A 27,862-nucleotide genomic window follows, 5' to 3' on the forward strand; every position below is an offset into this window, starting at 1 on the left:
TATTTAGAATTTCAGCTAAATTACCATAATAAAGTTTATAATTGTCTTCTGAAAACATAAATAGTCTAAGACAAACAAGTTACAACAAAATTATTTTTGACCTTTTGACCAATACATTTCCTTGGTTTACCATGATTTTTTCAAACATTTGTGATCGCTGAATACAGATTTTTTTTTTTTTTTTTTTCATAATTTCCATTTACTTATAAGACAACTCTTCCAGACCTTTTAAAATTGCCAGGTACTTCCAGGTTGTTCATGACTATGTTGCAAATACATTTAAAATCAAGAAGACACACAAAAAAGGAAACCTGGTCTCAATCAACAGTCAAATGATGAGCTGCTGCCTCTGGTGGTATCAACCATAAAAATAAACTCTTTTCAGTAGTAAAAGATGGTAGTAGATAGGCTGTTAATTCAAAGATTAACATGCATATTCTGAGAATGCAGATAAAGAAAACAAAACGTGCACACAAGTACACACATAAGGATACACACACACACACACACACACACAATGTTGATGTTTTTGCACCTTTGCCTTTTGGCTATGTTTGAGCTCTCATAATGTTTAGTGCATTTATATAATCCCATTTGCTTTTATGGTTCTCAATTGCTCCTCTCCCAAACCCAAGAAAATGGGTGCATTTATTTTGCCAAATTTAAATAAGAAACTGATTATTTTGCCTAATTGGATGGAGTGATAACTAGTGTGCATGAGGTGATGACCCAGTGACTGGTAAGATTCTCCAGCGGTCAGAGGAGGACAACCTAAGGCAGGGCTTCACTGCCACTGGGCACCTGAAGGGATGTGTAATCTGTGAAACGGGAGTGAGTGAGATGCTGTGGGGGACTGGAAGGGACTGGAAGAAACTAGTCTGCCCCAACCCAGATTCCACTCCACAATACATGTTCAATCCTGCTCATTTCCCAAAATGGCTTATTATATAAAGATGTAAGTCAACCATTTAGTTTTTTAGATCATTTGGTATGATGAAATCATGCTGCAAATAGTGACCAGTTGTATAATGGGAGCGGGTGTGGGACACAGAGAACCATCTCAGACAATTAGGAGTTGTAACTTCATTAAAATACAGAGTACAGCTGTTACAACAGGAGCAACTTCATTTGCATTATGAACTATAACTATATAAAAGGTTTGAGCTTAGGATGTTCATGGTCCATGCTGTTAAACCAAAGCTTCTACATGTACTTGGTCTTTGCTGTGTTGCAATAACCATCTTCATCGAGATCTTCAATGTCCTGATATTTTTTTTCTTACAGTAGGTCCACTTAAACCGTCTACAGTGAATAAAAGAGAAAACATTTGTTTTAACTGAATTTGATCTGCAAATATCCCAGTGAAATGTAAGATGGATTTGATTATTTAGAAAATAACTACTGCCTTATTAAATGATCAACATGACATAATTACCTTCTGTAACATCATTAGTTACCTGTGCTTATATCTTTATTAATCGTGGCATCAAGAGTGTCATAAATATGAGCAGTTCCTGTAATAAATCAATGCATCTTATGAATTTTAGCCCACATAAAAATATTGCTTTTATGTTGACACTGCTAAACTCAGCTAAATATGTAAGGTGCTATTAACATTTTAAATTGCAGTTAATATTTTCTTATGCATTATTCATAATTAAACGAAACTGAATTACATCAAATAAAAAACAAAAAACAAATGTCAGTTACACAAATATATTACACTTTGGAAGAGGGGAAAATTATTTAAGAATCTCAGCTTGTAAAAAATTATAGTAAAATATTTATGTTTAATGAGTAAAGACTGACCAGACGTGAGTGCTGTATATACTGCTTCACTCTGGTTCTGCTCTGATGTCTGCCTGCTGTTCTTCTGTTGACTGACACGAGAGGGAGACGGAAATCTTCCACCTAGACAAACATAAAAAGATTTTGAGGAAATAAGGGGGTCCAAAAATTACTATAATCTCCTTTTGTGACATATTATACAAAAGTCACTTTTTTCATGTTTGAACACAGTTTTGTGGCTGCAGTGTTTTAAAGCAAATATAGCTTAACCCTTGTGTATTGTTCAAATTCACTACCCTTATGTTCTGGATGAAAACATCCACTCAATTAAACTGCTGTAAAAATGTATCATATAAAAAATAAAAAATAAACTTGCCAAGTTCATAAATGATGTCACTGATTTGGGTGGGTTGGGGGGAAACAAACAAAAATACTTATTTTCAATATAAAAGTAATTGTGGTTGGATTTCTTTTTTTTTTTTTTTACTTTTTATCACAGTCTTGGGCATGTCAAAGATTAGTGACAACATTGGCTTTGATGCATTGTTAGTTTTTGTGCAGCATTATATTTACATTTTATTCGTGGCTGTTTTTGCCCCATTGACTTCCATTATAACAACATTTTTTTGATTGCAAAGCTATGACACCATAAAATCATGCATTCTTCATAAAATCATGCTTCCCTGTTGGGAAGAAATTTTTTTTTTATTTTTACAGTTGATCGCTAGGTGGGACCATTAACCCTTTAGATATGCCTGCACAAAAAAATAGCTTAGTTTCTGACTTGTATATGGAGCTATATGGAGTATAAAAGCATAGTATATGGTGTGTGTGTGTGTGTGTGAGAGAGAGAGAGAGAGAGAGAGAGAGAGACCTTTGCACACTTACCTTAATGTATTTGAGAAAATCAAAATGTACACCTCAGCTCTCAGAACTACATGGAGTAAACAAAAGTGTATGTATGCACCTGCTGCCTTTTGATGGTGGTGACAAGTATAGACTAAACAAAACCAAGGTACGTGGATTTAAACGCTTGCATGCCATCCTGCTGGTCATTTGATGGTGAGAAGAGCAGCAAGCGACACGAGAAAGGGCTTGACTTGTACCAAAGTTTTAGAAATGATTATGCAGCTTGACCCCTCCAGCGAGCTGCAGCTTATTTGAAGTTGGTATTGCATTTTGGTTCATAATACATTATGTTAATAAATCTGATGCAAAGTAGATTTTTTTTACAGGATTTTAAGGTTTTAAACTGGCTTTGCCATCAAGAAAAGACAAGCATTTCACACATAGGCCATCCATACTTTTCACCATCAAAAGGCAGCAGGTGCATAAACACACTTCTTTTTTTATTGTTTACTCCATGTAGTTCTGAGAGCTGAGGTGCATATTTGGATTTTTTCAGATACATTAAGGTAAGTGCACAAAGGTCTTTCTCACTCACTCATACTCTCTCTCTCTCTCTCTCTCTCTCTCTAGTGATAAATATGTTTTAACAGTATTACTACTCTTACTGATACTGCTCAATGGTCCGGTGCTTTAACGGTATTCTTATCGGTACTTTGTGTTGTGTTACCTGTAAAAAACAAGCTTGTCACACCGCGTGCACCGTGTGCCTCCGCAGCGCGCATGAGAGATCTCGCAGATTTCACTGACAAACGTCTTAATAATATTGCAAATTAGAAATGTTTGTTAAGATAAAACGTGCACGATAACATTATTAAGCAAATCTCTTTGGCATCGTCACTCTTTATTATTAAAGCTGCGGTAGGTAACTTTTGAAGCTCTAGCGGTTAATAAACAGAACTGCTTGCATCTTGCGGAAGAACATCATAGCCGGAACTACTTCTCTCTGTTTATGTCTATGAAGAATCACAAAGGTACTGGGTTACTCCGCCGCGGTACCCCCGAAGCAATCTAAAATAGTCAGAATATAAACACTTATTATAGGTGCACCCTAGTGATTCAGGACAAGCCAAAAACACGGTTTGGAAAATGGATTCATGGTGTACTCGCTTATTATATACATTTTTCTACATTTTGAAAACAAACAAAGTTACGGACAGCAGCTCTGATTGGTTGTTTTTTACCGGGAGCGGATGAATTTCTGCAAATGGCAATAGGACCACTGGGAGGAGCCAGAGGAGCTTGATTTTTTCACAGATTATCTGTCTCATTTTCTACTGTGAGGACATAATTACAGGTTTAACAAATAGGTAAAAAATATATTTTTACAAAAGTTACCTACTGCAGCTTTAAGCGGGAGTTACTGTTATGTCTGTGCGTGCGCCGCAATTGTTGTGGAGTGTGTGTGTGACTCACAGACAGCCTCCGCAGCGCGCATGAGAGGTCTCGCAGATCTCACAGGCAAACTTCTTAATATGATCACACATTAGAAATGTTTGGTAAGATAAAATGTGCACAATAACATTATTAAGCAAAAATACATAGTACATTGATTTGTTTCCCCTCCAGTACCAAAAGCAGAACCAATACCGTAAGATCTTACTGATACTACGGTCTTTCACAATTTAGCCCCGGGGCCATTTTAATACTGGGTTTCGGTACCCATAACTAGTGAAAAACTGTAAAAAAATAACTAATTTTACCTCTTCCCAAAGGGAAAACCACAAACAATCAAGAATGCATGATTATATGTTGTCATGGCTTTAGCAATCAAAAAATATAGTTATAATGAAATTCAATGGGGCAAAAACAGCCACAAACAATAAATGAGGGAGAAAAAAATTAAATCTAATGCTGCACAAAAACTAACAATGCATCAACTACAATGGTGTTACTAATGTTTGACATGCATGCCCAAGACTGTGATAAAGGTAAAAAAAATAAATATCCAGTCCACAATCACTTTATATATTGAAAATATGTTATTTTGTGTGTACCCCTCCCCCCCCCCAATCAGTGACATAATTTATGAACTTGGTAATTAAAGAGTTAAAATGTTGGCTTTTTTAAAACATTTGGTAGTTTTGATCAGGACTGAGGTTGATTAATAGATTTATGCAAATAAATATAAAAAATGTATCAGATTTTTTCAGCAGTTTAATTTAGTGGATGTTTCCATACACAAACATAACAAAAGGGTAGTGAATTTGCCCACAGTGTTGTTTGCCCACAATTGTTGTTTTTGACAACTTTCAAAATAAGATTTGTCACCAAAAATCATTCCATTTGCTGAAACATAGAGAAAGTTGTGTATAGTTGTGTAAAATAAGACTCAACTTTACCCCCTAGTGGACAAAAACGTCCCCAATAACGCATAAGGGTTAATAAAAGAATGGCAAACAGGGTGGCAAAAGGAAATTAAGGGTAGAAACTATTTTTCTATAAAACCAAACAGTAGAAACAGAAGGGTTTTACCTGTGCAGAAATGTTAATGTAGAAAGAAAAATACTTTTTGATAAATTGGCAGGAATTGGAGTTGAAGTGGTTTCTGTTACTTCTTTGTTTGGTCATAGTGACAAGCATAGACTGATCTCTGAGGCATTTCTTCAGTTCCTTGTATTATACAGGACTGTATATAAGAATATAGTTCAAACTTTGACCTTAGGAGGGCAGTAATATGTCTAGTAGCATCTACACTGCCAGAAAGCCTCAAGGAGAAGAAGAAGTCCACATTACTGTTTTCTTGCTGTATCTGATGGAGATACAATATTAGCGCCAAAGTGGCATTTCAAGTGTCTTGTGTTGGGGTGCTAAAGGTAACGCTACCATTGTCTCTGGCCGATTTCACTGATGCTGCCTTCAAGTGCTACCAGAATGATCATAAATAGGAATGTAGTTGTTAAAAATTGCATATGAAAGCAATGTGAGTTAGCTTGAATCTGTCGAGGTCATAATCACAAGTGGGACTTTGTCAATATTATCTCTCCATGCTCCCTGTCCGTGTGATTCATAAACATGCATTTATTATGCACAGTACAGTACAGTATTTTTTTTCTGTAAAGATAACAGGTTTGTATTCATAGTGGTTATTTGCAATGTCCAGGATTGAACATTTCATCTTGTCCCATCAGACTGTCCCACCAATATTGCATGAACATGATATTAAAACTCCACCCTTTTCTGAAAAGGGAGGCGGGAGCACTAGCTCATTTGCATTTAAAGGGACAAACACAAAAATAGCGAGTTGTGGATCATACCCTAAAAGTGGTAATTTCAACAAGCTATAAAAATTATCTGTGGCATATTTTGAGCTAAAACAACATCTGGGGACATCAGAGACCTATTTTAGATCTTGTAAAAAGGGGCATAAAAGATCACCTTTAAGCATAAATTTGCTAATTTGTAGTAGTCTATAATTTGGAGTAGTACCTGCTCAGCAGAAAACTATCCAAAAACCCTTTAAAATCAGTCAACACACAGGTTTTGTCAGTTTCGGAGACCGGCTACATTTAGATTACCAGCTATTGAAGGATGATAGGTCACAGGTTTAGGAAATGTGTAACTGAATTTTAAAATGACAGAAGATAAACCTGTGTTGTTTCTGTAGCGACACAGCAGGACCAAGACGACAATGATCAAAAATGTGAGTCCAGCAGTCACTCCAACTATCACAGGACTGAGATCATCAGATCCTGATGTTCTGGAGAAAGCTGAGATCAACACATTGTACAGTCTTATTAGTGCTGTATATTACACAGAAACATTTCAATCGTGTTTACAGTTCCTGCTCTCACCTGTGACTGAGATCCAGCTCTTGGGTGACTCTCCTCTCTCTCTGTGTTTGCAGGAGTAGAAACCCTCGTGTGACTTTGAGAAATTAGAGAGGATCATCTCTGTAATATTATTCTGGATGAGTGTCCCATCTTTATAGAAATCAGCTCTGAGGTTTGGTGGAGTTGAGTATTTATCTAAACAGTGTAGAGTCAGATTCTCTCCTTCAGTCACAGGATGAACAGGACTCTCCAGAATCACACCAGCTACAGAAACAGAGCAAACATCAACTGATGAATAGTAAGAATCAATGTGGTGACAACAACAACAATAATAATAATAATGCATTTTATTTAGAGGTGCCATTCAAAACACTCAAGAACAACTTACAAATGAATGACAACCATAAATAAAAGGCAGTAATACAATCTAAGCAACATCGATTCAACATTAAAATAATCCACAAAATAAAAATAAATATTAAGGAAAAGATCATTTAACCATTTATTAAAAATACTGTATATGTATGTGTGTGTGTGTGTGTGTGTGTGTGTGTGTGAGAGAGAGAGAGAGAGAGAGAGAGAGAGAGAGAGAGAATCTGTGTGTGTAAGTGTTTTTATGTTTCTGCCCCTGCCCTTTCTTCACAATGTTGTAGCACTTTAATTCATAAATGTGATCTAACACAGCTAAAGGGTAAATTTTGACCATATATGCTGTTTATATTGCTTGTAATCTGGATGAAATAAACATCTGTTGAGTATTTTTTGTTGTCCCACAAACACTGGCTGAGTTACAAAAATATGAACTGCACACAAGGGTTAAAAAGATTTTCAAAAACATTGCGAAAGAGAGTTCCACAGCAGGAATAACAAGAGAAACAGACGAGGAAGTTCTAATGGTGTGTGAGCACCTTTTACGGATCACTCGGAGACAGAGGAGTAACAGATGATGTAGATGTTTATTTAAAGACACAAGCAGAGGAGCAGGTAGTGAGGAGTGGATGGGTGTTGGGAACCGTGCCAGGAAGGAGGTGAACACACACACACACGCACCGTTGGGGTTTATAGGAGTCTTCGGGAATAATCCTTAGGGAGAAGATGAAGGAGGAGTAGTCTTCAGAGTATATCCTTGGAGAGAAGGTAAAGAGAGGTTAGTCCTTGTAGTTAGCGCAGATGAATGATCTTGTCGCGAATGTGACCGGACAATGACTGGGTGCGTGTGTGTGGCCTTTATAGTGCTGTGGTCAATGGCAGGTGATGAGGATCAGGTGGTCATGGTTAGAACTCAGGTGAGGGTGTGCGCCGTGATTGTGTGGAGGTGGAACCTGGCATGTTTGTAACAGTACCCCACTTCCCAGGGCCCGCTCCTGAGGGCCGGGGACCCCGACGACATGGTGGGCGTCCTCTTCCTCTGGGAGCAGGTCGGTTGGGGTGCATGGAGTGGAAGGTATCCAGCAAGGTGGGGTCCAAGATGTCGTTGCGTGGGACCCAGGAACGTTCCTCTGGCCGTGTCCCAGACCCTCTCGCTCTCCCGGAACCAATAGTCGACCGTGGGAACATAAGAGGGCTCTCCAGACCAGGGGAATAGAGGTGGTTGGTAGCCGAGTACGCACTGGAAGGGTGTGAGTCCGGTGGTGGGTTGACGGAGGGAGTTCTGTGCGTACTCGGCCAACCCCAGGAATTGGTTCCAGGAGTTCTGGTGGCCGTGACAGAAGGTACAGAGAAAGCGTCCGATCTCCTGGACCTTTCTTTCCCTCTGCCCGTTGGACTGCGGGTGGTAGCCGGAGGACAGGCTGATGGCCACACCTAGGAGGGAGTGAAATGCTCTCCATACCCGGGAGATGAACTGGAGGCCCGATCCGACACAATGTCCTCTGGAATGCCGAAGTGCCTGAAGACATGGTTAAACATCAGTTCTGCCGTTTCCATGGCAGTGGGGAGACCCTTCAGAGAAAGAAGACGACAAGCTTTAGAAAATCTATCCACAATTATCAGAATACAGGTATAGTTGTCAGAGGGTGGAAGGTCCGTTATGAAATCCACCCCTAGGTGTGACCCCTAGGGTTGGGAACGGGCAGAGGATGAAGTTTTCCAGATGGTAGATGGTGAGGACTTTTTGACATGGCGCAGCTGGTACATCCACTCATGTACCTTCTGACATCCGAGGCCATGTTGGGCCACCAGAAGCGTTCCCGTAGCAACAAGAGGGTTCCATTAACTCCCGGGTGACCAGTGCCAAGGGATGTATGGGTGGAGTGGATGAGAGGAGTTCGCTGTGTCCTAGGAATATATTGGAGACCTGGTGGGCAACCCGGTGGAGTGTTGTTGGGGGCCTCGGCTGGAGGGAGAGTTTCTGCAGGCCAGGAGATAGGGGCGACTATGACCTTGTCCGGAAGGATGGGTTCGGGATTCTCTGACTTTTCCTCGGGTGCGTAACATCTGGACAGAGCATCGGCCTTTACGTTCTTAGCCCCAGGGCGGTAGGTGATGGTAAACTGGAAGCGGGTGAAGCATGGCGCCCAGCGGGCTTGTCTGGGATTGAGTCTCTTGGCTGCTCTAAGGTATTCCAGATTCTTGTGGTCTGTGAGTACTTGAAAAGGATGTTTGGCTCCCTCCAGCCAATGTCTCCACTCCTCCAGGGCGAGCTTGATGGCAAGTAGCTCCCTATTTCCAATGTCATAATTTACCTCCGCCGGGTTGAGTTTCCTGGAGAAGAAGGCGCATGGATGGAGGCGGCTGAGTGTCCCCTGCTGCTGGGATAGGACCGCCGGTGTGGAGGCAGCTTGGAGGCCCGCTTTGGGCAGAAGACATCGCTGAAGGGGGCGTAGCACTTGGCTATGAAGATGGACTGGTTCTCGACAGGGCTTTCAATGGATGTGGAGTATACTGGTAGTGGTTTGGGGGGACGTTCCACCATGGGACGAGAAGGACAAACGAGGCATCCAGCTATGGTATGCCCCGAAGCTGCACAGTACAGACAAAGATTCTGGGCCACCCGTCTTTGATGCTCCGCCATAGTGAGGTGGTAAGAGTCCACGAGCATGGGTTCGTTGGCTGGTTCTGGAGAGCTGACATTCTCTGGTCGGCAGAGCGGTGTGGAGGAATGCGCCTGGCCCTGGTGCTCTTCTAAGCATGACTGCATACGAGTGGAGAAGTGGATGGATAGCTGGATGAATCGCTCGAGGCCGATGGTATCCTCGTATGCAGCGAGATGCAACCGCACTCTGGGTTCCAGTCCTTGACGATAGGTAGTGAGCAGGGCCTGTTCGTTCTACCCACTGGAGGCCGCCAGAGTTCTGAACTGCAAGGCATAATCATTGACAGACATTTTCCCTTGTTTCAAGTTGTATAATCTCTCACCTATCGAGGAGTCCCAGGCAGGTTTGCCGAAAACTTCCCGGAAGTGTTCGATGAAGCTAGATTATGACTGGGTTACAGGGTTATTCTGGGTCCAGAGAGAGTCTGCCCACTGCAATGCCTTGCCTTGTAACTGGGAAATTATAAAAGCTACCTTGAATCGGTCCGTTGGATATGAAAGCAGTTGCATCTCCAGGACCAGTGAACACTGAAGCAGGAAACCGCTGCATTCCTCCGCCGAACCAGAGTAGGGCGCTGGCCGGGCCATGGGTCAGTCATGCACGGCAGGTGAAGGAGGGATGACGGGGTTAGCGGAAGTGCTCGCTGGTGGTGGTGATGCGGGTGCTGACATGAGTGTCCGACGGAGTGCATCAACCAGTTCCTGGAAGGGGTCCATGAGGCTCATGCTTGCGTCTCTCGGTGAGGGTGCGGTCATCTGTTACGAATCACTCGGAGACAGAGGAGTAACAGATGAAGTAGATGTTTATTTAAAGACACAAGCAGAGGAGCAGGTAGTGAGGAGTGGATGGGTGTTGGGATCCGTGCCAGGAAGGAGGTGAACACACACACACGCACCGTTGGGGTTTAGAGGAGTCTTCGGGAATAATCCTTAGCGAGAAGATGAAGGAGGAGTAGTCTTCGAAGTATATCCTTGGAGAGAAGGTAAAGAGAGGTTAGTCCTTGTAGTTAGCGCAGATGAATGATCTTGTCGCGAACGTGACCGGACAATGACTGGGTGCGTGTGTGTGGCCTTTATAGTGCTGTGGTGGATGGCAGGTGATGAGGGATCAGGTGGTGATGGTTAGAACTCAGGTGAGGGTGTGCGCCGTGATTGTGTGGAGGTGGAACCTGGCGTGTTTGTAACAGCACCAAAATGTAATTTAACAATTTGCAAGAGTAGATTACACACAAAGTCAAAGCAAAGATGAGAATAGATGCAAATTTTCTTAGCGGAGAGGGGGGGGGGGGTTATGAAATATATATAAAAAAATAACAAATAAACATTTATTCGTTTACATGACTACTGGTTTCGTCTGGTCAGAGGAGAACTGGCCCCCCAACTGAGCCTGGTTTCTCCCAAGGTTTTTTTCTCCATTCTGTCACCGATGGAGTTTCGGTTCCTTGCCGCTGTCGCCTCTGGCTTGCTTAGTTGGGGTCACTTCATCTACAGCGATATCATTGACTTGATTGCAAATTAAAACAGACACTATTTCAACTGAACAGAGATGACATAACTGAATTCAATGATGAACTGCCTTTAACTATCATTTTGTATTATTGAGACACTGTTTTCCAAATGAATGTTGTTCAGTGCTTTGGCGCAATGTATTTTGTTTAAAGCACTATATAAATAAAGGTGATTGATTGATTGATTGATTGATTGACATGAGGGTAAATGAACAAGAGCTGCACAGTTCTGGATAAATCACAATGATTTTTTTTTTAATGACTCAGCGGTTGAGCAATGGTTTAATAGTCTTGTGGACTTGTTGTCATTTAGGAATGAGATTGAATGGGTGAATGAATTGACATCAAAATTAATTTATATCTGAATCATAAACTGAGGGCTTTGTGAACTGAATAAATACAGAAACACAGACTCACGGTGCACAGTGATATTAACAGGATGAGTTTTCTCTCCAGATTCAGACTCACACCAGTACACTCCAGTGTCTTCTGTGCTGGTGGATCTGATTGAACATGTGGATCCTGTTTGTGATCCCCACAGAGACGAACAACCTTCCAGCCGCCCACGGTCTGTGTATCTTCTCATTCTCCATCCACCAGAGTTACTCTGCTCCTCACAGCTCAGGGAGAGAGAGACATCTGTGAAGTGTTGAGTTCTGCTGGGACTGACGATCAGAGAGACTGGAGGAGAAACACCTGAGAAGACAATTACAACTACACTGCAGAAATCAACTCAAGACACTTTTATTGATTTAACACTTCGCACAACCTAAATAGATTCAAAGCAGCTTTTCAGAAAAAAAAAACATTAAAGTTGTAATATCTGAAATCCATAAGTCATCACTTAGTATTTCTATTTAAAATTCATAATCAAACTTGCATCTTATTATGCCATCAGCAAGAAAGCCAAAGACAACTTTGACAGTCAGCAGAAACCTCCATAAACTGTTAAAAGTCATTTTACTAATAGACTATAATATACCTAGAATCAAGGTCTGGTCAATGACATACAATTTCACAATTAAAACACTGTTTATTAAATAGGTCAGATAATAAATTTAATTATTTTCTCTCAAGTCCACTTGTGTAAGTAACATTTTTGTGCCACAGAACTTATATTTTAGTTTTTAATGATAATTTTAGGTAAAGCTTTAGATTACAACCCGCGACGAACTACGAAGGTAAATAGAATTTACTGTACAGTAAAAAAATTTATAACTATTCAGCACCTCTCTTCAGGTATGAGGGAACAATATGCTAAGTTTGGGGAATAAAAGGGGAACAAGGTGGATTTAGACAGTAATTACAGAGAAAAATATTGCATCAAATCAAATTAAACCCTTTACTTTCTTATTGTTATTATTATTTTATAAATGTTTTGCTATAAAACATCACAGTATGCATGCACTGAAATATAAATGTTGTATTATGTATTTTTCTGTGAACAGCTGGAAAAAGGAAAGCTTGTTTTAAACTGTATTGAACCTTGATAATATATCATACACAGTTATTTGGTGATAGTTGTGTTATGAAGCTGCTCGTGTGAAGTTGCTGAGATCGGTGAATAAGCTTTCATAAGGTGAGTAGATTTGTGAATTATAAATCATAGCAGAAACTCATAAACTCATTCCACTAGATGTCCAGGTTTATTGTTCAGTCTCCATCGTGTATCCTTTAATAATAGAATGGTTAAAAATACCTAGGCCTATAATAAAATATCAATATAAAATAAAAAAAGTATCCTGTCTTTCTAAATCAATATCAAACACAGAGATGTATAAAGTACTAGAGACCAATACTTGAGTAAAAGTACAAGTACTCTATCAAAAAAGTGACTTGAGTAGAAGTTGAAGTGCTCTTTAAGCACCACACTTAAGTAGAAGTACTAAAGTATTCAACACTTTTTGTACTTAAGAATTGCAAGTAGTCTATTTTAAAATTTACTACTCAAGTACTGAAAGTAAAAGTAGAAGAATTGTGTTATGTAGCTATTAAAGAAAGTAGTCAAAAGTTTGAACATATTGTTTTTACTATTTCAAATGATTAACCTAAAGGACAATCATAATTCCTTTGACTGTAACTTCTTGTAAACAAAATATGGTTACTAGGGTTAGTTAGCCCAATTTGCAAAATGATGTCATTAATAACTTACCCTCATGTTGTTTCAAACCCATAAGACATTGGTACACATTGGTAAAGGAGATCAAAGTGGCAAAGAGGAATTATTCTGAAAAAATAAGGACTCAGTTCACTTCCAACGACTCCGCATCAGTGTGGAAAAGTCTAAAGAAGATCACCAATTACAAGACACCATCCCCCAGCACTGTAGAGAATCAACGACTGGCAGACGATCTAAAAGTTTTACTGCAGGTTTGAAAGAACACCCATCACCTGCCCTGAACGCCTCCCCACACAACCATTCACACCCTTCACAATTCCTGCAACCAGCCCTGAATGCCTCTCCAAACTACCGTTCACACCATTAACAGCTCCTGCAACCCATCCTGAACACCTCTCCAATCAAGCACTCTCACCATTCTCACCTCCTGCATCCCCCCTCTCCCCCACACCTGCAATTCAGATCAGCGAGGATGCGGTGCGCCAGGTCTTCCGGAAGCAGAAAAGGAAAAAAGCACCAGGCCCAGATTGTGTAACACCAGCCTGTCTGAAATCCTGTGCTGACCAGCTGGCCCCCATCTTCACACAGATCTTCAACAGATCGCTGGAGCTGTGCGAAGTCCCTTCATGCCTCAAACGTTCCACCATCATCCCCATCCCTAAGAAACCCAAAATTACAGGACTAAATGACTACAGGCCTGTGGCTCTAACGTCTGTAGTCATGAAGTCATTTGAAAAACTGGTGCTGGCCCACCTGAAGGACATCACTGGGCCCTTGCTGGATCCTCTTCAGTTTGCCTACAGAGCAAACAGGTCTGTGGACGATGCAGTAAACATTGGACTGCATTATGTTCTTCAACACCTAGACAGACCGGGGACTTATGTGAGGATCCTGTTTGTGGACTTCAGCTCGGCCTTCAACACGATCATCCCAAACCTCCTCCTGCCCAAACTAAATCAGCTCTCCGTGCCCACCTCCATCTGTCAGTGGATCAACAGCTTCCTGACAGACAGGCAGCAGCTAGTGAGGTTGGGAAAATACACATCCAGCACCCGTACAATCAGCACCGGAGCTCCCCAGGGCTGCGTTCTCTCCCCACTGCTCTTCTCCCTGTACACCAACGATTGCACGTCTAAGGACCCCTCTGTCAAGCTCCTGAAGTTTGCAGATGACACCACACTCATCGGCCTCATTCAGGACGGTGACGAGTCTGCTTACAGACAGGAGGTAAAAGAGCTGGCTGTCTGGTGCAGTCTCAACAACCTGGAGCTTAACACCCTCAAAACAGTGGAGATGATCGTGGACTTCAGGAGAAACCCCCCTGCACTCCCCCCACTCACCATCATGAACAGCACTGTGACTGCAGTGGAGTCATTCAGGTTCCTGGGCACCACCATCTCTCAGGACCTGAAGTGGGACAATCACATTGACTCCATCGTAAAAAAAGGCCCAGCAGAGGTTGTACTTCCTTCGCCAACTGAGGAAGTTTAACCTGCCACAGGAGCTGCTGAAACAGTTCTACTCCACCATCATTGAATCCATCCTCTGCACTTCAGTAACTGTCTGGTTCAGCTCAGCTTCTAAATCTGACCTCAGAAGACTACAGAGGGTAGTCCGGACTGCTGAGAGAATCATCGGTACAACCCTCCCTTCTATTCAAGAACTGTACTTATCCAGAGTGAGAAAAAGGGCTGTCAAAATCACTCTGGACCCCTCACATCCAGCGCACTCCCTCTTTGAACTGTTGCCATCTGGTCGACGCTACAGAGCACTGAGCACTAGAACGACCAGACACAGGACCAGTTTCTTCCCTCAGGCAATCCATCTTATGAACAGCTGATAATAACGGCGAACACACTACACTTTATATTTATATACACACACACTTTATTTATCTAACACACATACTTAGTATACACTTAAATTTTGCACACAATATATATGTACATACATAACTTCATTTTGTAATATACCTGCCTACAATTGTCATTTGTATATTGTCATTCACTATCTACTTATTTGTATTTTTTATTCTTTTATTATGTGTTTTATGTTCTGTCGCTGTCATTCTGTTGTACTGCGGAGCTTCTGTCACGAAAACAAATTCCTCGTATGTGTAAACATACCTGGCAATAAAGCTCATTCTGATTCTGATTCTGATTCTGATTCTGAAGACATCAGAGGGTCATTTAGAATTTTTTGAAGCATCGAAAATACATTTTGGTCAAAAAATAGCAAAAACTACGACTTTATTCAGCATTGTCTTCTCTTCCATGTCTGTTGTAAGACAGTTAAAAACAAAGCAGTTTGTGATATCTGGTTCGCGAACGAATCATTCGATGTAACCGGATCTTTTTGAAACAGTCCACCAAAACGAATTGAATCGTTTTAAACAGTTCGCGTCTCCAATACGCATTAATCCACAGATGAATTAAGCTGTTAACTTGTTTAATGTGTCTGACACTCCCTCTGAGTTAAAACAAACCCGGAGTAATTCATTGACTCAAATAGTACACTGACTGAACTACTGTGAAGAGAGAACTGAAGATGAACACCGAGCCGAGCCAGATAATGACTCGTTCACGAGTCAAGAACCGTTTCTGTCAGACGCGTCTGATTCGTGAACCGATGAGCTGATGATACTGCGCATGTGTGATTTAGCGTGAAGCAAACCGACACACAGAGTGTCTGAACCGAACTGATTCTTTTGGTGATTGATTCTGAACTAATTCTGTGTTAATGTTATGAGCCCAGGTGCAGTAAACGCCAATGACGCCATTGCATCGAGCGCAAAAGAATCTGTGAACTGTTTTCTTCAACTGGTTTATTGAATCGAACTGTCAGAAAGAACTAACGTTACTGGTCATCCGAGAACCGATGCAACCGGTTCTTGACTCGTGAACGAGTCATTATCTGGCTCGGCTCGGTGTTCATCTCAATCTTCACAGCAGTTCAGTCAGCACGCAAAGTCTTCTTAATCGCTTGTTTCGCTCAATGATGTGCCAGCTTCATCAAATCTGCCATCTACAGTTCTGGCAGTGGTTTGTAATGGAATGATTCGTAACATTATTATAATTGTAACAAGTAACGATGCAGCACATAAAAAAAAATATCGGAGTAAAAGTATTAAACTCAGCGAAAATATGTGTAACGGGATAAATTTTATAGATGAGGGTTCTTTAATTAAATCCTGCTGTAATGTGATCGCGCTTCCTATTGGCTGCGCTGGTGGCGCTATAGCGCACGGAGTTCGAATGAACTGCAGCAGAGCTAGAGGGAACTGCTGTGGGTGAGTCGTTTCTGTTGCAGCTCCACATTAAAAGTAAAAATACTGGTTTTATATTGAATGTTAGGAGATGTATGTTAGGGATTGCACACAGTGGACATTAATTGATTTTTGAGTGTGTTTTCTGTTCGTATTTTTGGGTAATTTGATAGTTTTATTTCTGTTTGCACGAACTCTTTTAATGTGCGCCATTTTTTCCATGTGCTCTCTAAAATAAAACTGAAATCATTTCTCAAACAGATGGAGCTGTATTAGCGTGACTCACAATTCTCTTCTTTCCACTGCTCTGTGTGCAGGTAATTTTCATAAAGCATTTAAGAATTTACATATGTTTAGAATGTTTATTGTAAACTGTTTTTGTAGAGCTCTCAATTCATTGTTTTACTCTCAATTCATCAATTTTATTCTACTGTTACCGTAAAATGGATGATTATTTTGTACTCTGTATATTATATGATCACAAAACATTACATCTAGAAAGAGTATTGGAAAAAGTGTGTATAATTTCCTGGATAAAAATTACATTTCAAAATGTGTTTTACTTTTGTTGTTTTAAGTACAACAATTTGAGTAAACCGTTATACTGAGAACAGCAGAGCTAGAGGGAACTGCTGTGGATGGAGCTGTATTAGCGTGACTCACAATTCTCTTCTTTCCACTGCTCTGTGTGCAGGGAAATAAAGTAAAATATCATCCACAATCTGAGTGTGTGTGAGTGCTGTGGAAGAATGGGGCAAACCGGGCCAGATCAAACAAAGGTCACATTGGTGCCGTGACTCAGGACTTTAATCAAGGTGGTCGAAGATCATCCCAACATCGGACCGGCAGACCTGTCGTAATTCTTCTGCACAGGACCTTCAGCTAAGCTTTTATTAGTTATTGCTGGACTTTAAACTAAAAAAAAAAAAAAAAGAAAAAGAGGGAAGAGACTTTTGAATGGACACTCTGAAGTGGTTTGATATTTTATTGACTCCGGGTATCACAGCAGTATAATATAGTACACACATTGGTTTTTTTCTTTTCCCATTTATATACTCCTATTACTTAATTATGGAAAACAATAGGTTAACGGGATCTCGTTATGTGGGCAGTCCAGTTAGTGTTGGTCGAGGGAGAGGTCTATTAGTGACACCTATTCCTTTCCCAGATATTAGCTCTAATATGGGTGCCACTAACAATGGTATGGGGTTAGAAGCAAATGCATTTCTTTAGCCAAATACTAATGAAAACCCTGTTATTGTGAATTGCACTTCTGAAACTACACGGCCAATTAGTACATCAACTCCAGTCCTTACCAGTGACATGATGAGTCAGATGGGTAACATAGTGCAGCAAGTAGGCCTTCAACTGGCAGATAGTATCCTTGCACATTTGAATTTGCAAAGTCAATCAGAAGTTGCACCTAAGCAAACTCAAAATAACCACAATAGTAGATTCACGCCTGAGCAGTGCTCCATGTCAAGTGCATCACAGATTCAAGTAGTGCGTCAGAGGGAAGTTAAAGATCCTCCTACTTTCAGAGGCGATACATCAGACACTGTTACACTCGATGAGTGGGTGGAGCTCATGAAGAACTTCATAAAAAAGGGGTTTCTGCCTACTGAAGAGCAAGGTGAAGAAATTTTAATCCACTTGAGAGGCAAAGCCAAAGATGTTGTTAAAGTGGGGATACTGTCAAGCGGATTAGATATCAGAACGAATCCAGATGCAATCTACACCTTAATACGGAAGCATTTCAGTTGTCATCAGTATTCTCCTGTCCCTTTACAAGATTTCTACACTACTCTTCCAGAACCTCGGGAGGATCCCTTTGATTACTGGTTACGCCTGAACCGTACTGCTGACATCACAGCTGAATGTCTGAAACAACAGGGAAAGGTACTAGACAACCAACTGAACGAAGTCACACGCATGTTCATTTGGAACTGTCCAAATTCAGATCTAGCACTGACGTTTCGTTCAAAAACCATTGACAAATGGACGGCTCATGAAGTGCAAGAGATCCTTAACGAGTATCATTCAGAGAAAAATCTCAGAGCCACTGGACAAGGAAACAGACAGATTGAATGTGAAAATGCGTGTAAGTCCTGGCCCAAACACAGTGAAAGCTGAACGAGATTCACTTCAGTCAAAACAGTCAGAAAACATGGCTCTGGAAAAAGTGATCGATATGTTGGAAAGAGTTCTGATGAATAATAGTAGTAATGCACAGGCGAGCAAGGAGTATAGGAAGAGAAACACCATGCCAAGAATTCCAGGCTTGAATGATACACCGTGCTTAGTGTGCAAGGACATGTCACATTCTGCTTTTACTCACTGTAAAGACAAAAGGCTCTGTTTCCAGTGTTTTTCACCTGACCATCCCAGATTCCGGTGTCCAAAGGAAAGGAAGAATGCTTCCTCAGCCAACCAGCAGTCAAACTAAGTGATCTACGTGTGAGGGAGGATCACGTAGATCTTGAGAGTGAATCTCCCATATCCAGTTTTGAAGATGAAATGGATTATGAGTCTTTATGTCAAATGTTCAGTGATGTAACTTCAGACAAAACGGTCATCTTTCAGGGTGTTCAGAAAGTTCCAAAAGCTGATAGCTTGTTTTACACATCTGTTTCAGTTGAAAATGATCTCGTCATTAAGGCTTTAATTGATAGTGGATCAATGGCATGTACTATTAGCGAGTCCACTGAAGAACGGGTGCTGAAAAATATCCCAGATATGATAAGTCAGCCAGCAGAAGATATTGTTATTGTTGGTTGTGGTGGCCAACGTGTTGCCCCCACTGCAGTCTATGATCTTAAAGCTACAGTGTACGGTTGCTCCATGATAATTCCTGCTTTAGTTGTGCCTGGGCAGACCGAAGAGATGATTTTGGGCACAAACGTCATAAAGAGACTTCTGATGCAACTGAGAGAAACTGATGGTTACTGGAGGCTCATGTCTAAGTCAAGTAACAATGAGAGTGATGAGTGTTGTATGTTTCTATCTCTTTTCTCAAATGCAGAAAGATGGAGAGGCGAATCCAAACCTGAAAAAATAGGTACAGTAAAGTTACATAGGAGTGTGATTTTGGAGCCACAAACAGAACATCTGGTTTGGGGTAAGCTACCTCAGTCTTCTGTCTTGTCAGTAGGCAGCACTGTCATTGTGGAGCCGACCAAGTCCAGATCAAGACCAAGGCGAATATTGGTCGGAAGGGTCATTACACCACTATGGGGAGATGGTTCTATCCCCTTAAAAGTCATCAATCCCACTAATCACAGAGTTGTGTTGAAGAGAAATGCAAAAATAGCTGACGTGTCACCTTGTATTGCTGTGCAAGATTTACCGTTGCCGAAACAGATTCAATCTAATCTGTAGTGTACTGATGAAGCGAGTCTTGAGTGATTTGAACCTTGGTGAACTTGACTTGGAGTCATGTGAAATTTCAGCCCACTGGAAAGACAAGTTGTTGCAAATTATTGAGAAGTATGAATCTGTTTTCTCAAGAGACAAAATGGACTGTGGAGAGGCTAAAGGCTTTGTCCATCACATTAATCTCACGGATGACAAAGCCTTCCGATTTCCATATAGGCGTATACCACCAAGCCAGTATGCTAAATTGAGGACAGCTTTGAATGAGATGGAGGAAAAAGGAATCATTCGCAAGTCACATAGTGACTATGCTTCCCCTCTCGTACTAGTTTGGAAGAAGAATGGAGATCTCAGAATTTGCACTGATTTTAGGTGGTTAAACGCGAGGACTATCAGAGACGCTTACCCTTTACCACACCAGTCTGATGTGTTAGCTGCTTTAGGAGGCAACACCTTCTTCTCAACCATGGATCTTACCTCAGGGTATTACAATGTCCCCCTAGAAGAAGAACACAAAAAGTACACTGCTTTCTCTTCCCCATTTGGACTTCATGAGTATAATAGGCTTCCTCAGGGTCTCTCTAATAGCCCAGCCACTTTCATGAGAATGATGATGTCTATTTTTGGAGATGAGAATTTCAGCAGCGTTCTTTGTTACCTTGATGATTTGATGGTGTTTGCCCCTTCTGAGTCAGTAGCCCTCCAACGTCTTGAATTGGTTCTTTTGCGGTTGTCACATCACAATCTAAAGTTGGCTCCAAAGAAATGCTGTTTCTTGAGGCGGTCTGTGAAATTCCTTGGCCACATTGTATGTGAAGAAGGGATTAAGACTGATCCTGGTAAAGTTGAGGCAATTAACAATATTCAAGCTTCTGATCTGATGGAACCTGATGGAAAAACACCATGTCAGAAAAAGATCAGGTCCTTTCTTGGAATGGTTCTGTACTATCAACATTTTATTGAAGGATGCTCAGCAAAAGCAAAGCCTCTATTCAAGTTGACATCAGGTTCAGTAAAACAGAAAACTGTCACAAAAGGACGTAATCCAAGAAAGAAAATTAGTTACCTCAAACTTTCACCGACTGACTGGACAGCTGATTGTGAAGAAGCCTTGCACACACTAAAACTAGAACTAACTAAAAATGTAACACTGGCACACCCAGACTTTGACCGACCTTTTGTTTTGGCTGTCGATGCATCTTTCGACGGAGTGGGAGCTGTATTATCACAGGTTCTGCCAGGTGAAGAGATTGCAAGACCCATAGCCTTTGCAAGCAGAACTCTGTCTCGCTCACAAATGAACTATCCAGCTCACAGATTGGAGTTCTTTGCCTTAAAGTGGGCTATCTGTGAGAAGTTTAGCCATTGGCTGAGGGGACGGCACTTTACGGCATGGACCGACAACAATCCTCTTACATATATCCTGACTAAACCCCGACTTGATGCATGTGAGCAACGATGGGTGGCAAAACTTGCATCTTACAGTTTTGATCTGAAGTATGTCCCAGGAACGAAAAATGTTGTCGCTGATGCTTTGAGCCGTGAGCCATTTGTTCAGTCTTGCATAGGACATCGCCTTATCACTGAACCCTACTTGTCTCTCTTGAAGGATCTTAGCGGTGTAGTCGACAATACTGTCCAAGATGCTTTCAAGTGCACAAGTAATCATCAGGTGGTGCAGAAGGATGGGAAATGTTCTTGTGACCCAACCAGTGATGGATTCTCACCTTCAGGTTCTTCTGGGTGCCAGGAAGTTTCTGCAGTGTTAGCAGCACACACTACTGGAGGTTTGAGTGAAGTATTGGGTAAAACTGTCACAAAAGGACGTAATCCAAGAAAGAAAATTAGTTACCTCAAACTTTCACCGACTGACTGGACAGCTGATTGTGAAGAAGCCTTGCACACACTAAAACTAGAACTAACTAAAAATGTAACACTGGCTCACCCAGACTTTGACCGACCTTTTGTTTTGGCTGTCGATGCATCTTTCGACGGAGTGGGAGCTGTATTATCACAGGTTCTGCCAGGTGAAGAGATTGCAAGACCCATAGCCTTTGCAAGCAGAACTCTGTCTCGCTCACAAATGAACTATCCAGCTCACAGATTGGAGTTCTTTGCCTTAAAGTGGGCTATCTGTGAGAAGTTTAGCCATTGGCTGAGGGGACGGCACTTTACGGCATGGACCGACAACAATCCTCTTACATATATCCTGACTAAACCCCGACTTGATGCATGTGAGCAACGATGGGTGGCAAAACTTGCATCTTACAGTTTTGATCTGAAGTATGTCCCAGGAACGAAAAATGTTGTCGCTGATGCTTTGAGCCGTGAGCCATTTGTTCAGTCTTGCATAGGACATCGCCTTATCACTGAACCCTACTTGTCTCTCTTGAAGGATCTTAGCGGTGTAGTCGACAATACTGTCCAAGATGCTTTCAAGTGCACAAGTAATCATCAGGTGGTGCAGAAGGATGGGAAATGTTCTTGTGACCCAACCAGTGATGGATTCTCACCTTCAGGTTCTTCTGGGTGCCAGGAAGTTTCTGCAGTGTTAGCAGCACACACTACTGGAGGTTTGAGTGAAGTATTGGGTACAGTGCCAGCCATTTCGCAACCACAACAGTTTAGCCCTCCTTTGCAAAACAGCAACATCATGTTTGAACAGGAGAAAGACAGTACCTTGAGTCGGATTTTGTACTACATTGAAAGATGTCGGAAACCATCTAAGAAAGAACAAACAAAGGAATCCACAAGTGTGCGGAAACTGTTGAAACACCATGATAAACTGGTTGTCTGTAATGGTATACTTTATAAGGTAAAGAGAGACCCGAAGCTAAACAAGAAACTCTACCTGCTTCATTGAAAGCGCAAGTTCTTCATGGTCTCCATGATGCCGCAGGACATCAAGGACGTAGCAGAACACTGTCTCTAGCAAGACAACGATTCTTCTGGATTGGTTTGAAAAAAGATATCGATGATCATGTGAAGAATTGTCATCGATGTGTGGTTGGTAAAACCTCTGAACCCAATGCTTGTGCTCCACTGGAAAATATCCGTACATCAGAACCACTTGAGCTGGTCTGCATTGACTTTTGGTCAGCAGAGGTCAAAGAAGGAAAGTCGGTAGATGTGCTGATTGTGACTGATCATTTTACAAAAATGGCCCACGCATTTCCATGACGGAATCAATCAGCCAAACAGGTTGCGAGAAGACTCTGGAATGACTTCTTTCTGGTCTATGGATTCCCCAAAAGAATTCATTCTGACCAGGGGGCTAATTTCGAGAGCAAGTTAATCAAGGAACTATTGACCATGGCAGGTGTAGATAAATCACACACAACACCATACCACCCCATGGGTAACGGCATTGCTGAGAGGTTCAATAGGACTCTTGGAAGCATGATCAGGACATTACCCCCTAAAGTTAAATCTAAATGGCCACAGATGTTTCAGCAACTTACTTTCTGTTACAACTGCACAGAACATGAGACAACGGGTTTTGCGCCATTCTTTCTTATGTTTGGCAGAGTTCCTCGTCTTCCAATTGATGTCCTGTTTCAGAATGTGCTTCTTAATGAAGATGTGGTGGATTACAAAGATTTTGTGTCCAAGTTGAAGACAGATTTGCGTGAAGCAGCTCGCATAGCAAGGATGCACACTCTGAAAGAGCAGGAACGACATGGCAGACTTTACAACAGAAAGGTAAAAGGCTGTCCACTGGCTGTTGGAGATAGAGTGTTGGTTGCGAACAGAGGTGAAAAAGGTAGAAGAAAAGTTTCTGACAAATGGGAGTCATCTCCATATGAAGTCACTGCAGTGTATCCTGATATCAATGTTTACAGGATTCGAGAAATCAACTCTGACAAAGTGAGGGTAGTCCATAGAAATCTGTTGTTATCGGTGAACTTCCTACCAGTTGATGAACATCAGGAATCTGATCAAAAGAATGATGATGTGAATGATGAAACTGATCCTCAGGTAGTTGATCATGATGACCGAACTGCAAACTGGGTATTGAGTAATCCTGGTGGTTTTGATGAGGAGGATAAACATACAAACTGTACAGCCTTACCTGACGTGTCAGATTGTGTATCAGAGATACTGGACTCGGCAAGCACTGATGCTGAACTTGCAGGAAATAAATGATGTCAAAGTGATAAGTGATGTAAATGTGACAAGTGATGTTGATTTGCCTGAAGAAGGAGGTCAATATTCTAACTCAACTCAAGCAGAACATGACAAGAATGAAGTCATCCAAGAAGAGGAATCTGTGGTGTGCTCACAGCCAAGACAAGTTGAGGCTGTAGTGACTCGAACTAGACTTGGCAGAGTCATAAACCAACCTAAAAGACTGATTTATGAAATGAACAAACAACACATAGACAGTTCAGACTCTACAGTGAGTTCTTTCGTTTATTTAGTTAAAAGCATTTTTACATAGTGTTATATTTGATTTCATGCAAAGTAGAGAACACAGAAACAAATTGATAAAGAGATAAGAAATCACTTGAGTTATTACATGTTGAAATTTTTGAGGTGTAACAGGCATCTCTTTAGTCTACTTCCAGACCGGGGTTAGGCGCCTCCCTTGTCTCTAGGTACTTCTTATTGAAGAATCCATTGATTGACTGATAATCATACTCCAAGTGCAGTTTGTCTTCTCTTCTTTAATAATTGAAAACATAAAGTGAGCATTCCATACCCTTTTTTTTTCTATATCTTTCTTCACTGTTGGTTTTTCTTGTTATGGTTTGTCCACATCAAGCAGGATTTAAGGGGGGTGTATGTAACGGGATAAATATTATAGATGAGGGTTCTTTAATTAAATCCTGCTGTAATGTGATCGCGCTTCCTATTGGCTGCGCTGGTGGCGCTATAGCGCACGGAGTTCGAATGAACTGCAGCAGAGCTAGAGGGAACTGCTGTGGGTGAGTCGTTTCTGTTGCAGCTCCACATTAAAAGTAAAAATACTGGTTTTATATTGAATGTTAGGAGATGTATGTTAGGGATTGCACACAGTGGACATTAATTGATTTTTGAGTGTGTTTTCTGTTCGTATTTTTGGGTAATTTGATAGTTTTATTTCTGTTTGCACGAACTCTTTTAATGTGCGCCATTTTTTCCATGTGCTCTCTAAAAAAAAACTGAAATCATTTCTCAAACAGATGGAGCTGTATTAGCGTGACTCACAATTCTCTTCTTTCCACTGCTCTGTGTGCAGGTAATTTTCATAAAGCATTTAAGAATTTACATATGTTTAGAATGTTTATTGTAAACTGTTTTTGTAGAGCTCTCAATTCATTGTTTTACTTAGTTTTCCATTCAATTTTATTCTACTGTTACCGTAAAATGGATGATTATTTTGTACTCTGTATATTATATGATCACAAAACATTACATCTAGAAAGAGTATTGGAAAAAGTGTGTATAATTTCCTGGATAAAAATTACATTTAAAAATGTGTTTTACTTTTGTTGTTTTAAGTACAACAATTTGAGTAAACCGTTATACTGAGAACAGCAGAGCTAGAGGGAACTGCTGTGGATGGAGCTGTATTAGCGTGACTCACAATTCTCTTCTTTCCACTGCTCTGTGTGCAGGGAAATAAAGTAAAATATCATCCACAATCTGAGTGTGTGTGAGTGCTGTGGAAGAATGGGGCAAACCGGGCCAGATCAAACAAAGGTCACATATGTACCGAAGTAAAAGGTTGTTATATCTTTATTCCCAAAATGTTGCATATTATTCTCCTATACCTACACGGAGGTACTTGATAGGTGCACTATATTTACAAAAACCTATGCTGTAACTTCAGTTTACTTGCGCAGTTCTTTGCAGGTTGCATATCTGGTTGTTAACCCTTTATTACCCAAACATTGTTCCCTTATACCTACACGTAGACTATAATAATAATAAAAAGTAGCTGTATATTATGACATGACAACATTTCAAGACAAATCAAACTCTAAAAAGATTCAGACTGAACTCACCAGTGACCCACAGTAGCTGTCTGTTGCTGATGGTTGAGTTATAGGCTGGTTTTCCTCTCTCTGCTCTGCACAGATAAACTCCTGTGTGTTTTAGATCAGCAGAACTGACAGTGTAGTTTCCTCCAGCTCCTCTGCTGCTGTCTGAGAGTTGCTTATAACGATTGCTGTTGTCTGTATGAAGTGAAAATGTGCAGTTAGCTCAAGAAATGAGAGTCTATAAATGACCTTTGATGGTATAATCAGAGTATTCAGAATGAGTCAATATTTTTAATCTCTCTGTTTCTTTATGAAGTCAGTTTATTCAGATGTTAGTACATGAAGCACATGATATCTTACCAGATAAGAGAGTTTGAGTAAACCAGCTGAATGTCCAGCCTGTAGAGGAACCATTAACCTGACAGATCAGAGTCACTGAATCTCCTTCAGTCAACCACTTCTGTGGAGAAACACTTAACACTGCTCTGGGAACTGAAGATGAGAAATCACTCATTAATAACATGTTAAACTTGTGTGTGTGTGTGAAGAGATTATCAATCTCACCTGATACTGTCAGTGTAACATCATCACTGCGGTGTGAGATATGTGATCCTTCACTCTCTGATCCAATACAGAAGTATTTACCTGCGTCAGACTCAGTAACAGAACTGAATGTGTGTTCCTGTAGTACACTGAAAACACTGGTTGAACTGTATTTATACCAGGTGTACTGCCAGCTAGTGACTCCTTCACTAAATACGCCACATCTGAGAGTGACTGTCTCTCCTCTGAACACATGTTGAGCAGGTTTGATGCTCACTGTGGCTTTTGGTTTTTCTGTACAATGACAACAATTCACAATAAAAATAACATAATCCTTTTACAGTATGAACAGTTACTTGAGTCTAAAACACACATGCTAAATCAGATGAGACTGAAGTGTTGTTCTCTATAGATGTTATAGTAATTTATCTGTTTATATACAATCATTGAGGATTTGGAAAAATGAGTTGATTTCACAGAGAATATAAGAAACATATCTGCTGGTTTTGATAGACTGATCTTGTCGCCTCAGTTTGTTACATGAATTATTAAACTTGTTACGAGGATGCATTTATAATCAATTAGTCACAAGTAATTTCTCAACTAGTTTGTAACAGTTACTGTAGAATCAGTCATATGTCATGAAGTATATGAATCAAATTGACTCACCTTCAGTATGTTGAGAGAAGATGTTTGAGATCAGCACTAAAAACACAAAGAGAAACCTCATTAAAATGTGAACATTGAGCTGATAATTATAAAGATTAACTGGGTCTGTATATGTGTCTAGATAAACATGAAATCATCTGACTGGTATTTTATAGATTTGGTCATTGCTAAAAACTGTTTAGGGAACTTCACTCCAACAGTCTGATCATGAGCTGAAGAATAAAGACAAACTCTTACTAACTGTGAACTAGTGAATATTACAACAACAGCAACAATAACTGCAAACCAAACCAACAGAACGGATTGAACAGCATTACACATCACAAAACTGAATCACTGAACAAACACACTGATCTACAACACAACAGAGAGCATTTATCTTTCAAAAACAGCACTAACTGCACACTTCCTCTCTCAAACTCATCTTTCACTCATATTTGTATTTATTGAATACATCATATATCATGAATTACAGCTAGATTTCAAACTCTGAGATCAGCCAGAAAATTAACACTAAATCACTTGATCTTTTACATAATATAATACAAATTCCACTGAAACACATTAGGAGAAAATAATACTCACAGAGCAGAAGAGGAAGTGGACTGAGCTCCATACTGACTGAATGATGTCAGATGGTTATAGACACAGTGTTTTAAAGACTCAAGACTTCCTGAATGAAACTTTTGGTCAGATCTTCAGAAACATCATGATTAATGACACAAATGTACCTCATGTATTACAGAAGATCTTTTAAAATGTTGATAAACTTGTAACATGTTTTCACAAAATGTCACACTTACTAACATCAATGTTTTCTACAGAAATGTTGTCATGATCCTTTCAGTATTAAACAGTATTTATTTATTCTAATATGAAAAGTTGTATTCTAGTGTGTTTGATGAACAAGGGAAATTGA

General features: G+C 40.6%; 1 protein-coding gene and 1 long non-coding RNA gene across 2 annotated transcripts; one reads left to right on the forward strand and one right to left on the reverse strand.

Moving 5' to 3' along the window:
* On the reverse strand, positions 1-27,572 carry LOC113065187 (Fc receptor-like protein 5). The gene is made up of 11 exons (XM_026236436.1): positions 27,529-27,572; positions 26,944-26,979; positions 26,296-26,568; positions 26,092-26,223; positions 25,756-25,926; positions 11,427-11,705; positions 6,489-6,731; positions 6,285-6,404; positions 1,810-1,911; positions 1,458-1,514; positions 1-1,302 (listed from the first exon to the last, which is right to left on the reverse strand). The coding sequence occupies exons 1-11, from the start codon at positions 27,557-27,559 to the stop codon at positions 1,256-1,258; spliced, it is 1,491 nt and encodes a 496-aa protein (XP_026092221.1). The 5' UTR covers positions 27,560-27,572; the 3' UTR covers positions 1-1,255.
* On the forward strand, positions 16,310-17,112 carry LOC113065188 (uncharacterized). Its single transcript, XR_003278948.1, has 3 exons — positions 16,310-16,417; positions 16,655-16,710; positions 17,088-17,112. It is a non-coding gene; the product is annotated as an uncharacterized LOC113065188 (long non-coding RNA).
* Positions 27,573-27,862: the final 290 nt, after the last annotated feature.

This window comes from Carassius auratus, chromosome 47 (assembly GCF_003368295.1).
Source record: "Carassius auratus strain Wakin chromosome 47, ASM336829v1, whole genome shotgun sequence".
Taxonomy (NCBI): Eukaryota; Metazoa; Chordata; class Actinopteri; order Cypriniformes; family Cyprinidae; genus Carassius; species Carassius auratus.

What these genes read in the sequence shown, in the direction of transcription:
- LOC113065187 (XM_026236436.1), bottom strand. Translation starts at nt 27,559, where the DNA reads ATGGAGCTCAGTCCACTTCCTCTTCTGCTCT. An exon ending in CTTCTCTCAACATACTGAAG is followed by an intron (nt 26,569 to 26,943) that starts GTGAGTCAATTT and finishes GTCATTGTACAG; the next exon opens with AAAAACCAAAAGCCACAGTG. An exon ending in ACAGCTACTGTGGGTCACTG is followed by an intron (nt 11,706 to 25,755) that starts GTGAGTTCAGTC and finishes TTGTCTTCTCAG; the next exon opens with GTGTTTCTCCTCCAGTCTCT.